Source organism: Mustelus asterias, chromosome 8, assembly GCF_964213995.1.
Source record: "Mustelus asterias chromosome 8, sMusAst1.hap1.1, whole genome shotgun sequence".
Taxonomy (NCBI): domain Eukaryota; kingdom Metazoa; phylum Chordata; class Chondrichthyes; order Carcharhiniformes; family Triakidae; genus Mustelus; species Mustelus asterias.
The window spans coordinates 3,451,169-3,465,201 of NC_135808.1; the positions used below are offsets into that span (position 1 = coordinate 3,451,169).

The following is a 14,033-nucleotide window of genomic DNA, read 5'->3' on the forward strand; positions in this document are numbered from 1 at the left end:
CTTCCCGTACGACCCTGGAGCCAGACCATCTCCATGGCCTCGAATTCCCACTCAGTGGAGGTCCTCGGGTGCTGTTTGGTGACGCTGACGGTACAGGGCACAGTATACGAGCGTTTTCGGCTCCTCGTGCTGCCGCGACTCTGCGCAGCTGTACTGCTGGGGTTAGATTTCCTCAGCCATCATAGGAGCGTCACCCTGCAGTATGATGGCCCTTATCCCCCGTCGGGCCTTCGACGACATCAAAGCGGACATCGCGAAGGCCGCGATGCATGCTGTGGACGAATCGATCCCATTCCAAGTGGAAAGTGAGGCGTCTGACTTTGCCCTAGCCGCCATCCTTAACCAGAGGGGCCGTCCGGTGGCCTTCTTTTCCCGGACCTTACAAGGCCCTGAGATTCGACACTCCTCGGTTGAGAAGGAGGCCCAGGCCATCGTAGAAGCCGTCCGGCACTGGCGCCATTATCTTGCGGGCCAACGATTCACCTTAATTACGGACCAGCGGTCAGTTGCCTTCCTGTTTAACACCAGGCAGAGGGGCAAGATTAAGAATGACAAGATCTTGCGGTGGAGGATTGAGCTCTCCACCTACAGATATGACATCATGTACCGGCCTGGGAAGCTCAATGAGCCCCCAGATGCCCTGTCCCGTGGATCATGTGCCAGCGCCCAACTAGACCAGCTACAGTCCCTCCATAACGACCTCTGTCACCCGGGTGTCACCAGACTTTTCCACTTTATCAAAGCCCGTAACCTGTCCTACTCCCTCGAGGAAGTCTGGATGATTACCAGGCAATGCAGGGTCTGCGCTGAGTGCAAACCGCAGTTCGACCGGCCAGGTGGGGTGCACCTGGTAAAGGCCACTTGCGCGTTTGAGCACCTTAGCATTGATTTTAAAGGCCCCCTCCCCTCCTCTAACCGCAATGTTTATTTCCTGAATATCATTGATGAATACTCACGTTTCCCTTTTGCCTTCCCTTGCCCGGACATGACCACGGCTACAGTGATTCGGACCCTGAACACGCTCTTCACCCTGTTCGGCTTCCCATCCTATGTTCATAGCGACCGTGGGTCCTCTTTCATGAGTGACGAGCTGAGGCAGTACCTGCTCGCCAAAGGCGTTGCCTCCAGCCGCACCACTAGCTATAACCCCAGTGGTAATGGTCAAGTAGAGCGGGAGAACGCAACCGTCTGGAAGGCTGTTCTATTAGCGCTACAGTCTAGGGGCCTTCCAGTCAGCCGTTGGCAAGACGTCCTCCCGGATGCATTACATTCCATTAGGTCACTCTTGTGTACAGCGACCAATACGACCCCTCACGAGCGGAGGTTTTCGTTTCCCAGGAAGTCCTCCTCGGGTACTTCGCTCCCGGATTGGCTGATGTCCCCGGGGCCCGTCCTGCTTCGGAAGCATGTCCGGACCCATAGGGCAGACCCCTTGGTTGAGGAGGTCCAATTGCTCCACGCTAATACTCAATACGCTTATGTAGCGTACCCTGATGGGCGGGAGGACACGGTTTCTGTCCATGACTTGGCACCCGCGGGTGCCCCTGAGGCCATCTCGTCCTTCCGCCCCAATGTTCCCGGTGTTGTCCACTCGGAGATTGCTGCGCCTCTTCCTCCCTCACTCCCTGTCCCCAATGTAGTGCGCCCAGAGCCTGTTGCGGCCCCCCACCCCCCAGCTCCGGTTCCCACTGTTCTCCATACGCCACCAGGGCCACTGCTCACTCCTCTCGCCCCTGTGTACAGCTCGCTTGAGTCGCCGGAGCCGTCGCCACGCAGTACCCGACGACTGGACGGGACGACGGATCAGTCCGCTTCACACCATCTGGCGCCTTCTCTCGACGCTCACTGTACGGAGCCTGGGCCGACATCGCTCCCTGCTCGGACGACTCTGCGACCTGCACTACGACGATCGCGATGGCGGATCAAGCCACCGGTTCGTCTGGACTTGTGATATTGTTTCCGCTTCACCCCCGTGTTGTTTTTGTAAAGGAAGGGGTGAATGTGGTGGACCTCAGTTGTGCCTTTGTCCTATATGGACCACCGTTGTGTGTTTGTCATACCTGGACACATCCCCTCCCGGTTTGGTTCCTCCCCTCGGCACCTAGTATAAAGGTGGCTGTCTCCTCCCCCTTGTTCAGTCCAGGTTGGTTATTTGTTGGGATCTGCTCCTGATTCTGTTGTGAATAAAAGCCTGCAGTTGTATTGGCACACCGGTAGTCTTTCACCTTATTGACAGCGCATCACAGTCCATGTCTGAACCTCGGCACCTCGGCCTGGAGCAGCAGCTGCTTCATCTGGTTAGGCCTCAGTCAGCACAAGGTGCACTCCTGTCCCAACCCGGAACCCCAGCACTCAGTGTAGTCCCTGACCACTCCCTGTGGCAAGACAGTGCCACTGTACAGTGCCCTGGAGGGGAAGGCTGATCAGAACTCCTTCAGGGACCCGCACCCACTGAGTTCTGAGAAAGTAGAAGCTCCCCCCCCACCCCCCAACCCAGATATCACTGGTCCACAGGCCAGCACCTGAAGACAGCAGGAGGAAGCCCCCCAAGCATCTCCAGGGCCTGCCTACAACATCCCCGCACTCTGCTCGCAGCGCTTACCTCCTCACACCAGTTCAAGGCTGCTGCATCAGGTTGAGACTTTTATATATCTACTCTGATTCGTGTCAAAGTGACATCATACCAAAGAGGTGGGAGACGTTAACGTGGGTGGAGATTGTCGTGTTGATCCCGATAATGTCATGCTAAACTATGGTAATGATGCAAATCAACAATCGTGGGACGCCGGTTTTCAGCGCAGTCCCGGCGGTGCCATCTTTTTCCGGTTGGGAAATGCGTGCGGGTTGTAAATGTTTGCGGGGAACCCGCGAAATGGCTGACACGCGAATCTCCCGACCCGACACGCTCAAAAATGTGGACGTTGCAATAGGAGAATCGCCCCCACTATACCCAGTTAAAGTCATCTAAGAAATCTTAAGAGACCTAACTCTCTCCCCGACTGGCAGGGCTAATGTTACCTTTTTCCGAGGCTCTTACTCCCTTGGTGACCCTTACAAAGACATGGGAGGTGTGGATGTATATGTGGAGGGAGATACCAGCCTGCGCCCGGGACAATACGTCCAGATCCCCACAGGAGGGACAGGATTTCAGATCGAGTCCCGCCTGCCATCAGACACAAGTGATTAAGCCAGTTTGGGGAAAGACCATGTCAGCACACACCGTTTCCGTGCCCCTCGAAAAACCCGGAATTCCAATTAGGATCAAAGATCCGGGCTGCGGATGGGCTAATACAGATTGGAGATCTGACATCGTAAAACAGCCCACGAGATGATGTTTCCCACAGGAATTATGAAAGGGACACTGGTTCATCACCTTCCGAGTTGGAACTAAAAACAGAAAAGGACTCAGAGAGACACTTGGTTATCAAGGGGATATAGGATGCAGACACAGTGTTGGGTATGTGGGCTTATAGATGTAACATGACGGAACCAAAAGAGGGGGTGTGGGTATTCGGTCCATATTTAAATTTAACGGCAGGATGAGCCAATGTCCCTCCTTTTGTGTGGGAACCTGGCTGAGGAGGTCAGTACTGTCAGGAATACCGTACCCATGTAATAGATAGACTGGGATGTAGTGATGTCAGGTGTTATAATCTTAGTATTTGTGGATATCAAAAGCCTACCCGGTGCCCTCAATTGGTTGAACTCTCCCCAGACGGACTAGTTAGGATTGGGAAACCTAAAACCCTATTACATGATGTTGTGACATCTTTAGAAATATCGCATAACGTCTCAGTGTTATTAGAAGTTCTACACTCCAAGTGCCATGATCATCCCAGTGCCATTATGTGGGTAAAAATCAGACTACAGGAGGCCATAGATGATACAATTACAATTAACTCCTGAGTCAGGGGTATGCAGGCAACATAAAAGGAGCAGTTTAGGAGACATTGCAGGGTTATTTGGCAGTGCAAATTCAGTCATGAATTTAGTGCAGCTAACTGAGACCAACAGTTACGCCCCCTGGGTAGCTGCGGAAGTTGGAAAAGGGCTACAATATGGGCACAAAGGACTGAGTCTGCACTGACTGCCATAAATCTACAAGGAGAAGGGCTCCTGCAGGCCTTGGGCGAAGTATCTGTGGGTATAATTAACACCACACAAGCAGAGGATCAAAGATCCAGGCCTGTGATACCCTTGCTAGAGATTTGATTGACAGCATCCGGGCTGATGTTGAGGACTTGAGATTCAGGACTATTCCGCGGCACTTATTCACCCCCCTCTATAAAGTAAACCTCCATAACATACACAGGGACAGGCACGAACTGGTGGTCACAAGACCAGGTGGCGAGCCAGTAGAAGGAGCAATAAAGTTTATGATGGCAGTCCCACTGGAGAACCCATCCAAAGGTGCAAGAGGGCTGGGTTTACCAGACTGGAACCTGGGGATACATAACACATCAAGGAGGCCTGGCATACATGAGCACTGCGGAGTGCTGTTCAGAGTCAGCACATTACTTGGTGTGTGCCTGTAGGACCCTTGAACCCTTGACAAATAACCGCAAGGTGATAGTTGATGTTCTGCCATTGAAGGAAGCTTTTAAAGCCATACAGGTCGGACCGACTCAGTGGTATTTTGCCATGCCAGAGACAGAGATAATCTCGGGGGGCCTACTTTGTGGTGGCAGTCACAGCTTCTGTCTGCAAGTGGGAGAATTTAACAGTGGGAGAATTTCACTCCCAGGAAGAAAGTCAGGTTACCTATTTGGGGGCTAGTGGGATGATTCCCTGTGTATTGATGGAACACAAGGCAATATAATCCAACAGGCCATGAAGAGAGCAACAGAACTCACTCAGGAGTATGTCAGGCACTCTGAGGTATAGACAAGCAAGGGGAGTGGAGAGGGGTCTGTAGAACTTGTTTTCGGGTCTGTAGAACTTGTTTTTGTGTATCCAAAAACAGATAAGAAAAGCAGCTGTCCCTGCTGTTGTACACAAGCTTATGATTTTCCCAGCTAATTGTGTTCAGGAATGTGGGTAACCCAGCTAGTATAAGCTAGTATCCATTTTGTGTTCTTTTATATTATGTACTTCTGTTTAACACGGTGGAGCTTACATGCATGCCTTCTGTGATCGTATAATAGATTCATATATATTTATTATATACTATTCATCCTTACCAATATAGATTGTTATATAGGCCCATGTACTTCAGTTAACTTGTTTGTGCAAACTTATAATCTTGTATGCTGGATAAACAAACCACAGATGTCCGCCACATAGAGGCGACAGAACAGACAGCCTTGAGGTGGCTACGATTACACGGACTACGCGAAGGACGGAACCACCGAGGCAGCAATAATCGTGAGAAAATGCGGACGTGACCAGGGGCGAAAATATATGGATAGATATTTGCTCTTAACTTGCATTCGGCGAGAAGTCTAGAGAACCGCTTTAGGAATCGGACTTCTCCCACAAGCTTGTGAAAATAAACCACTGTACTTTGACTCACGATTAGTCTCAGAGGTATTATTTACCTACAACAGAGGGTGAGCTGTGAGGAGGATGCAGAGATGCTTCAGCATGATTTGGACAGGCTGAGTGAGTGGGGGGCATATGCATGGCAGATGCAGTATAATGTGGATAAATGTGAGGTTATCCACTTTGGTAGCAATAATAGGAAGGCAAATTAATATGTAAATGGATGTAAATTGAGAGAGGTGGATACTCAGCGAGACCTGGGTGTTCTTGTGCACCAGTCGCTGAAAGTAAGCGCGCAGGTACAGCAGGCAGTAAAGAAGGCAAATGGTATGTTGGCCTTCCATTGCGAGAGGGTTTGAGTATAGGGATAGGGATATTTTGCTGCAATTGTATAGGGTGTTGGCGAGGCCACACCTGGAGTATTGTGTGCAGTTTTGGTGTCCTCATCTGAGGAAAAATGTCCTTGCTATAGAGGGAGCGCAGCGAAGGTTTACCAGGCTGATTCCTGGGTTGGCAGGTCTGTCATGTAAGGAGAGATCAAGTTGGTTAGGATTATATTCATTGGAGTTTAGAAGAGTGAGGGGGAATCTCATAGAAACTTATAAAATTCTAACAGGGTTAGACAGGGTAGATTCAGGAAGAATGATCCTGATGGTGGGGGAGACCAGAACTAGGGGTTATAGTTTGAGGATAAGGGGTAAACCTTTTAGAACTGAGGTGATGAGAGATTTCTTCACCCAGAGGGTGGTGAATGTACGGACTTCACGACCACAGAAAGTAGTTGAGGCCAAAACGTTGTTTGGTTTCAAGAAGAAATTAGACACAGCTTTAGGGACGAAAGGGGTCAAGGGATATGGGGGGGAAGGGCGGATCAGGATTTGAATTCAATGATCAGCCATGATCAAAATGAATGGCAGAGCAGGCTCGAAGGGCCGAATGGCCTCCTCCTGCTTCTAGTTTCCAAGTTTCTATGATCTGAAACATTAACTGTTTCTCTCCACAGATGCTGCCTGACCTGCTGAGTATTTCCCGCATGTTCTGTTTTTATTTCAGATTTCCGGTGTCTGTAGTATTTTGTCTTTATACCTTAAGATCTGACAGAAAACTCTGGCCAGTCAATCCAGCTCTGGGGAGTTGTTGCTGAAGAAAAGGCAGAGAGTGGCAATCAGCTCCATTAACCCGAGCAGAGCATCGAGCCGCTCGGCATTCCCCAGGCTGAACTTCGGCAGGTCCTCCAAAAACCTCTGTCACATCAACACCGACAGATCGGGAAAGAGAAGATCCTCACAATAGACATGGGAGGGGGGAATTTTCCTGTCCTCCCCACCACAGGGATCGTAATGGGCAGAGGCCGGATCACCCACTGACCTCGGGTGGGATTCTCCGGTTTTGGGACGAGCTCGGCTGGAGAATTCCGTCCATGAGGTCTGGTGTTAATTACCTCTGGATCCAATGGGGAGCCAGTGGCCTCGTGGTATTGTCACTAAACTAATAATCCGGAGACTGGTGCGACAACAATGTCAACAAAACGGAGGAGATATTCATCAACTTCATGAAACGCAGTGAAGGACATTCCCCTGTCAACGGGAATGAAATGGAAATGGTCGAGAGATTCAAGTTTTCAGGTGTCCAGATCACCAACAACCTGTCCTGGTCGCCCTCTGCCAACACTATAGTTACGAAAGCCCACCAATGCCTCTACTTACTCAGGAGGCTAAGGAAATTTGGCATGTCCGCTATGCTTCTCACCAACATTTACAGATGGACCATAGAAAGCATTCTTTCTGGTTGTATCACAGCTTGGTATGGCTCCTGCTCTGTCCAAGACCGCAAAAAACGACAAAGAGTCATGAACAGAGCCCAGTCATCACACAAACCAGCCTCCCATCCACTGACTCTGTCTACACTTCCCGCTGCCTCAAAAAAGCAGCCAGCATAATCAAGGACCCCACACACCCCGGACATTCTCTCTTCCACCTTCTTCCGTCGGGAAAAAGATACAAAAGTCTGAGGACGCGTACCAACCGACTCAAGAACAGCTTCTTCCCTGCTGCCATCAGACTTTTGAATGGACCCACCTTGAACTAAGTTGATCTTTCTCTACACCCTAGTTATGACTGTAACACTACATTCTGCACCCTCTCCTTTCCTTCTCTCTGAACGGTATGCTTTGTCTGTATAATGCACAAGAAACAATACTTTTCACTGTATCCCAATGCATGTGACAATAATAAATTAAAATAGAATCAGGGTAAGTTCTGGAGCCAATGTCAAATCCCACCATGGCCGATGGTGAAATTTGAATAAAAATCTGGAATTATATTGTAAGAACTCACCTGCTTCACTCATGTCCCTTTAGTGAAGGTATCCTTACCTGTGACTCGAGACTCAGAGTAATATGGCTGACTCTAAAATGGACAGTAAATGCTGGGACAGCCACATCCCAGAAATGAATAAAAAAACAAGGCATCTCCTGCTGAAGATATTAAATCTGCGTGTCCTCGTCATTGTAATATCAGCTTGTCTACACTCACAACCCCTGTCAGAATTGTGTACAATTCCATCAAATCTCCTCTCAACCCCCTTTGCTCCAAGGAGAACAACCTCAGCTTTTCCAACTTAACCCTGGAACTAAAACCACCCACACCAACCCCAGAGCCATTCTGAACCCTCACATCCTTCCTGAAGTCTGACCATCAGAACTGGAGTAAGAAGTCTCACAACACCAGGTTAAAGTCCAACAGGTTTATTTGGTAGCACAAGCTTTCGGAGCGCTGCCCCTTCATCAGGTGAGTGAGGACTTGTGTTCACAGACAGGGAATATACAGACACCTGATGAAGGGGCAGCGCTCCAAAAGCTTGTGCTGCCAAATAAACCTGTTGGACTTTAACCTGGTATTGTGAGACTTCTTACTGTGCTTACCCCAGTCCAACGCTGGCATCTCCACATCTAGGACTTAACCAGAGCTTTACAAAGGTTCATCAGCACTTCCCTGCTTTTATATTTAATGCCTCTACCTATGAAGTCCAAGATCCCAGCCTGGGTTACATTTCATCCAGCCCTGGAGATTTATCTACTTTTAAGCCTGCCAGTCCACTCAGAACCTCCTCTACATCCATGTTAATTTCATTAATTGTATCAGTCCTTGTCCCTGATTTCTATACCCAAATCACCCCTCTCACCCATGAACACTGACACAAAGTATTTAGAACCCGGCCAAATTCTCCACATGGTGCACAGTGGTGAGGCGACATGGTGGCACAGTGGTTAGCACTGCTGCCTCACAGCATCAGGGACCTGGGGTTCGATTCCCAGCTCGGGTCACTGTCTGTGCAGAATCTGCATGTTTTCCCCGCGTCTGCGTGGGTTTCCTCCGGGTGCTCCAGTTTCCTCCCACAGCCCGGAACATGTGCTGGTTAGGGTGCATTAATGGGCCGTACTCTTTCTCTAGTTTTTTTTTTGTCCTCAATATACTTGTAAAACAGTTTAGGACTTTCCTTTATTCTACTTGCCAGTATCTGTTCATGTCCCCTTTTCACTTTCCAAATTTCCTTTTAAAGTTCCCTCTTGCATATTTTATACTTTACAGCTTCTGCTGTTTTGAGCCCTCAATATCTGCCATAAGCTCCGCTTTTCTCTTCATCCAGTGCTGTATATCCCTCGGTATCCAGGGTTCACTGGATTTGTTGGTTCTCCAACCCCCTTTTTCTTTTTGGAACATGTTGGTCCTGTATCTCCCCATTTCCTTCTTGAATGAGCCCTCCTGTTCCTGCACAGATTCACCTCAAAGTGTCTGCTCCCAGTCCACTCTGGCCAAATCATATCTTATTAAAATCAGTTTAGAACTTTGATTTCAGGCCCACCCTTGTCCTTGTCCATAACAACCTTGAATCTACCAGAGTTAGATACTCCCCACTGATAGTTCAACCACTTGCCCAGCTTCTTTCCCTAAAGATTAGGGATCCTGTCCTCCCTTGTAGGACCTTCTACGTGCTGCCTTAAAAAGTTCTCCTGGTGCATTGCCATTCCTTCAGTCACTGGGTCAAAATCCTGGAGCTCCCTCCCTAACAGCACTGTCGGTGTACCTACACCTCATGATTGCAGTGGTTCAAGAAGGAAGCTCACCGCTATCTTCTCAAGGGCAATTAGGGATGGATTATAAGAACATAAGAAATAGGAGCAGGAGTAGGCCATCTAGCCCCTCAAGCCTGCTCCACCATTCAATAAGATCATGTCTGATCTGATAGTAGGTTCCGTTCCACTTACCCGCCCGCTCCCCATAACCCTTAATTCCCTTAATGGTTAAAAATCTATCTGTGACTTAAACAAATTTAACGAGGTAGCCTCCACTGCTTCATTGAGCAGAGAATTCCAAAGATTCACTACCCTCTGGGAGAAGCAGTTCCTCCTCAACTCTGTTCTAAATTGACTCCCCCGTATTTTGAGGCTATGCCCCCTCATTCTTGTTTCCATTGTAAGTGGAAATAACCTCGCTGCTTCTACCCTGTCCAGCCCCTTCATTATCTTATATGTCTCTATAAGATCTCCCCTCAACCTTCTAAACTCCAATGAGTACAGACCCAGTCTACTCAATCTCTCCTCATAAGATAACCCCTTCATCTCCGGAATCTACCTGGTGAACCTTCTCTGCACCCCTTCCAAAGCTAATATATCCTTTCTTAAATAAGGGGACCAAAATTGCACACAGTACTCTAGGTGCGGCCTCACCAGTACCTTGTACAGTTGCAGCATGACCTCCCTGCTTTTATACTCCATCCCTCTCGCGATAAAGGCCAACATTCCATTTGCCTTCTTGATTACCATGTGATTCATGCACAAGGACCCCCAGGTCCCTCTGCACAGTAGCATGTTGTAATTTTTCACCCGTATAAAAGTTGTCTGGCCAGAAACACCCTCATTTCATGAGTGAATTTTTATAAACTAGTCAGTCATAAATTAGACTCTCAAGAGAGCTTGAAATCACGCCTAAGAGCTACGAGCCTACCCTGTAACCTGTTTTAAAATATTTTTAATAAACAACTGTTAAGCAATATCAGAATCTGTCTACGTCTGTCTCAGAACCAAGTCCCAGACCCAGAGTCTGAGAGAACGACCCAATCTCAGAACATGGTGGCAGCTCAGAACAGGTGAGTGTCAATGGAAAAGCCAACGTTTGTTACCCATCTTTAATATCCACACAAACTAATGAACCCATTCACTGACACAAACATACTAAAATCAGTGTCAATTTCAATACCAACTTATTGAAAGTTAGTAAACCAGTTAACAGAATATCTTCCAAAAACGCAGAAAATGTTGTTCTGGCACCACCAGGTGACCACAATCGGTAATGCAAGAAAATAAATCTCTGCAGTCCCGCTCTCAGCCAGCATGTGGCGGTGTTGCTCCATGCAAAATAGGACTTTTAAAGTGTTTTTATTCATTTATCTTAATAAACATCAAATCACAGCAACCCTGGAGAGTATCATTGGATATTACCGACTGAAATCCTGATGTCATCTTGGAGGCAGGAAATGAAGTTCTGGGATGTAATTGAGAATCAAAATAAATTCGGGGGCCTGAATGGCCTCTTCCTGTTCTTCCCAAATAACAAAGAATCTGAGAAATTACACGGTTAAAATAAATCCGTGGACAGCTTGTGGTTTTAGATTTACTGTTTAACTGACAAGCAGTATTGTTGCATCAAGTAAAATATATTGATATAATCTAATAATTTGATCTATTGTAATAAAAGCAAAGCACTGTTGCTGTGGGAAGTAATTCGAGTCGAGATGTTTCTCTCCACAAACGGCAACTGCTGAACATTTTTCCAGCACTTTCTGCTATTATTATTAATTTGATCAGCTGGTGAATTGAACAGGGAAACATGTTGTTGCAGTATCAGCAGAGGCCATTATTCTCACTTTTATTATCTCATTCTAACTATCCCCCAATTCCCCGGTTATTAAACCAGGTTGTGTGATGAAAGAGCCAATTTTCAGCAGATTGTTTTTGGGATTGCTGCCAGTTCCAGGTATCCAGCAGCAGGAAGCGAGACTGCACTGTGAAACTTTACTGAGCTTTCTACAGCTCGACATCACCATCTTCTGGCTGAAATCGGCACTACAATGAACTGCAAGGGAAAGTCCAACACTCTGGGCTGAATGTTCACTGTGATCACCGGTCACAAAACAGGCGTTGGAGTCAAGTGTGGGAGCAGAGTGAGAAATGGAAACGGGGAAGAAATCCCAGCTACAGACTGGGAAACAGGGGGAGAGATGGAGGATGGGACTGGGTGGTTTCACTGACTGAAGCATGGAGGAGAGACACAAGATATTTAATTTACTTTTTATTTGAATCCTCTGACATTTCTATTTGTCTTGTTTTTATTTACAGTCTGATTGGGATTTTACAATTTGTAAATTAAATGTCACATTGAGTAACAACCTGCTGTCAATGGTGGTTTCTGACCCCCAACCCCTGACCCTAATCACTGGGTCAAGTCATTGTGACGTCAGTGATGATGCCACCATTCTGAGGCCCCGCCTCTTTCCCGGATCCAATCAGAACCGGAGCAGATTCGCAGCCATTTGTTTCCATCCCGAGTCCTGAAGAAAGGATAAAGTTTCTGGGTGAATTTATTCCCAATGAAGGTGTGGAGATGGGACTTGGTGTCCGCGTTGTAAAATGAAATTGTCCCGGACTCATAATTGAGACAAACTCCCACCTTCCCGGGGATCGGACTGACAGGGAGAGGGATTGGAGGAGAGGAATTCATATAAAACCGATCCCAATCCCGCTCAATGGTCCAGAACCCATTCCCCCGGGCTCAGACTGACCCAGACCTTCCGCTCCACAGACTCTGCGGCCACTCCCAGACTCCACCACCGATTCCCCGCCACCTCCACCTCCCAGTAATGTCTCCCCGATGTGAATCCCTCTGATCCCAGGACACAGAGAAACAGAGAATCTGTAAACCTCTTCTCAGTCTCAGGGAGTCTCCTCCAGGTCCCGCTCCATCTCAAACTCTTCAGATCCTCAGACACCTCGAGCCAGGGATTCGCTGTTTCCACATCCAGGGTCACAGAGACTGGGGAAAAAACAGAGAATTAGAGTCAGCGGCGGGGGGGGGGGGGGAGGGGAGAGGCGGGGGGGGGGGGGAGGGGAGAGGGCGGGGGGGGGGGGGGGGGAGAGGCGGGGGGGAGGGGAGAGGCGGGGGGGGGGGGAGGGGAGAGGCGGGGGGGGGGAGGGGAGAGGGCGGGGGGGGGGGAGGGGAGAGGCGGGGGGGGGGGGAGGGGAGAGGCGGGGGGGGGGGGGGGGAGGGGAGAGGCGGGGGGGGGGGGGGGGAGGGGAGAGGCGGGGGGGGGGGGGGGGAGGGGAGAGGCGGGGGGGGGGGAGGGGAGAGGCGGGGGGGGGGGGGAGGGAGAGGCGGGGGGGGGGGGGGGGAGGGGAGAGGCGGGGGGGGGGGGGAGGGGAGCGGGGGGGGGGGAGGGGAGAGGCGGGGGGGGGGGGAGGGGAGAGGCGGGGGGGGGGGGAGGGGAGAGGCGGGGGGGGGGGAGGGGAGAGCGGGGGGGGGGAGGGGAGAGGCGGGGGGGGGGGGGAGGGGGAGGGGAGAGCGGGGGGGGGGGGGAGGGGAGGGGAGAGGCGGGGGGGGGGGGGAGGGGAGGGGAGAGGCGGGGGGGGGGGGGAGGGGGAGGGGAGAGGCGGGGGGGGGGGGAGGGGAGGGGAGAGGCGGGGGGGGGGGGAGGGGAGGGGAGAGGCGGGGGGGGGGGGAGGGGAGAGGCGGGGGAGGGAGAGGCGGGGGGAGGGGAGAGGCGGGGGGGGAGGGGAGAGGCGGGGGGGGGGAGGGGAGAGGCGGGGGGGGGGAGGGGAGAGGCGGGGAGGGGAGAGGGCGGGGAGAGGGGGGGGGGGGAGGGGAGGGGAGAGGCGGGGGGGGGGGGGGAGGGGAGAGGCGGGGGGGGGGGGGGAGGGGAGAGGCGGGGGGGAGGGGGAGGGGAGAGGCGGGGGGGGGGGGGGGAGGGGAGAGGCGGGGGGGGGGGGGGAGGGGAGAGGCGGGGGGGGGGGGGAGGGGAGAGGCGGGGGGGGGGGGGGGAGGGGGAGAGGCGGGGGGGGGGGGGGGAGGGGAGAGGCGGGGGGGGGGGAGGGGAGAGGCGGGGGGGGGGGGGGAGGGGAGAGGCGGGGGGGGGGGAGGGGGGGGAGGGGAGAGGGGGGGGCGGGGGGGGGGGGGAGAGGCGGGGGGGGGGGGGGGGGAGAGGCGGGGGGGGGGGGGGGGGAGAGGCGGGGGGGGGGGGGGGAGGAGGCGGGGGGGGGGGGGGAGAGGGGGAGAGGGGGGGGGGGGGGGGGGGAGAGGCGGGGGGGGGGGGGAGAGGCGGGGGGGGGGGGGAGGGGAGAGGCGGGGGGGGGGGAGGGGAGAGGCGGGGGGGGGGAGGGGAGAGGCGGGGGGGGGGGGAGGGGGAGAGGCGGGGGGGGGGGAGGGGGAGAGGCGGGGGGGGGGGGGAGGGGGAGGAGGCGGGCGGGGGGGGGGGAGGGGGAGAGGCGGGGGGGGGGGAGG

At 52.1% G+C, this 14,033-nt stretch overlaps 1 protein-coding gene across 1 annotated transcript in view; it reads right to left on the bottom strand.

Moving 5' to 3' along the window:
* The window catches only part of LOC144496746 (butyrophilin subfamily 1 member A1-like), a 284,881-nt gene that overhangs the window by 206,251 nt on the left and 64,597 nt on the right, over positions 1-14,033 (bottom strand). The window contains 2 exon segments of the mRNA XM_078217262.1: positions 11,985-12,305; positions 12,307-12,572. Coding sequence (XP_078073388.1) covers positions 11,997-12,305; positions 12,307-12,572 — 575 coding nt within the window. The 3' untranslated portion in view covers positions 11,985-11,996.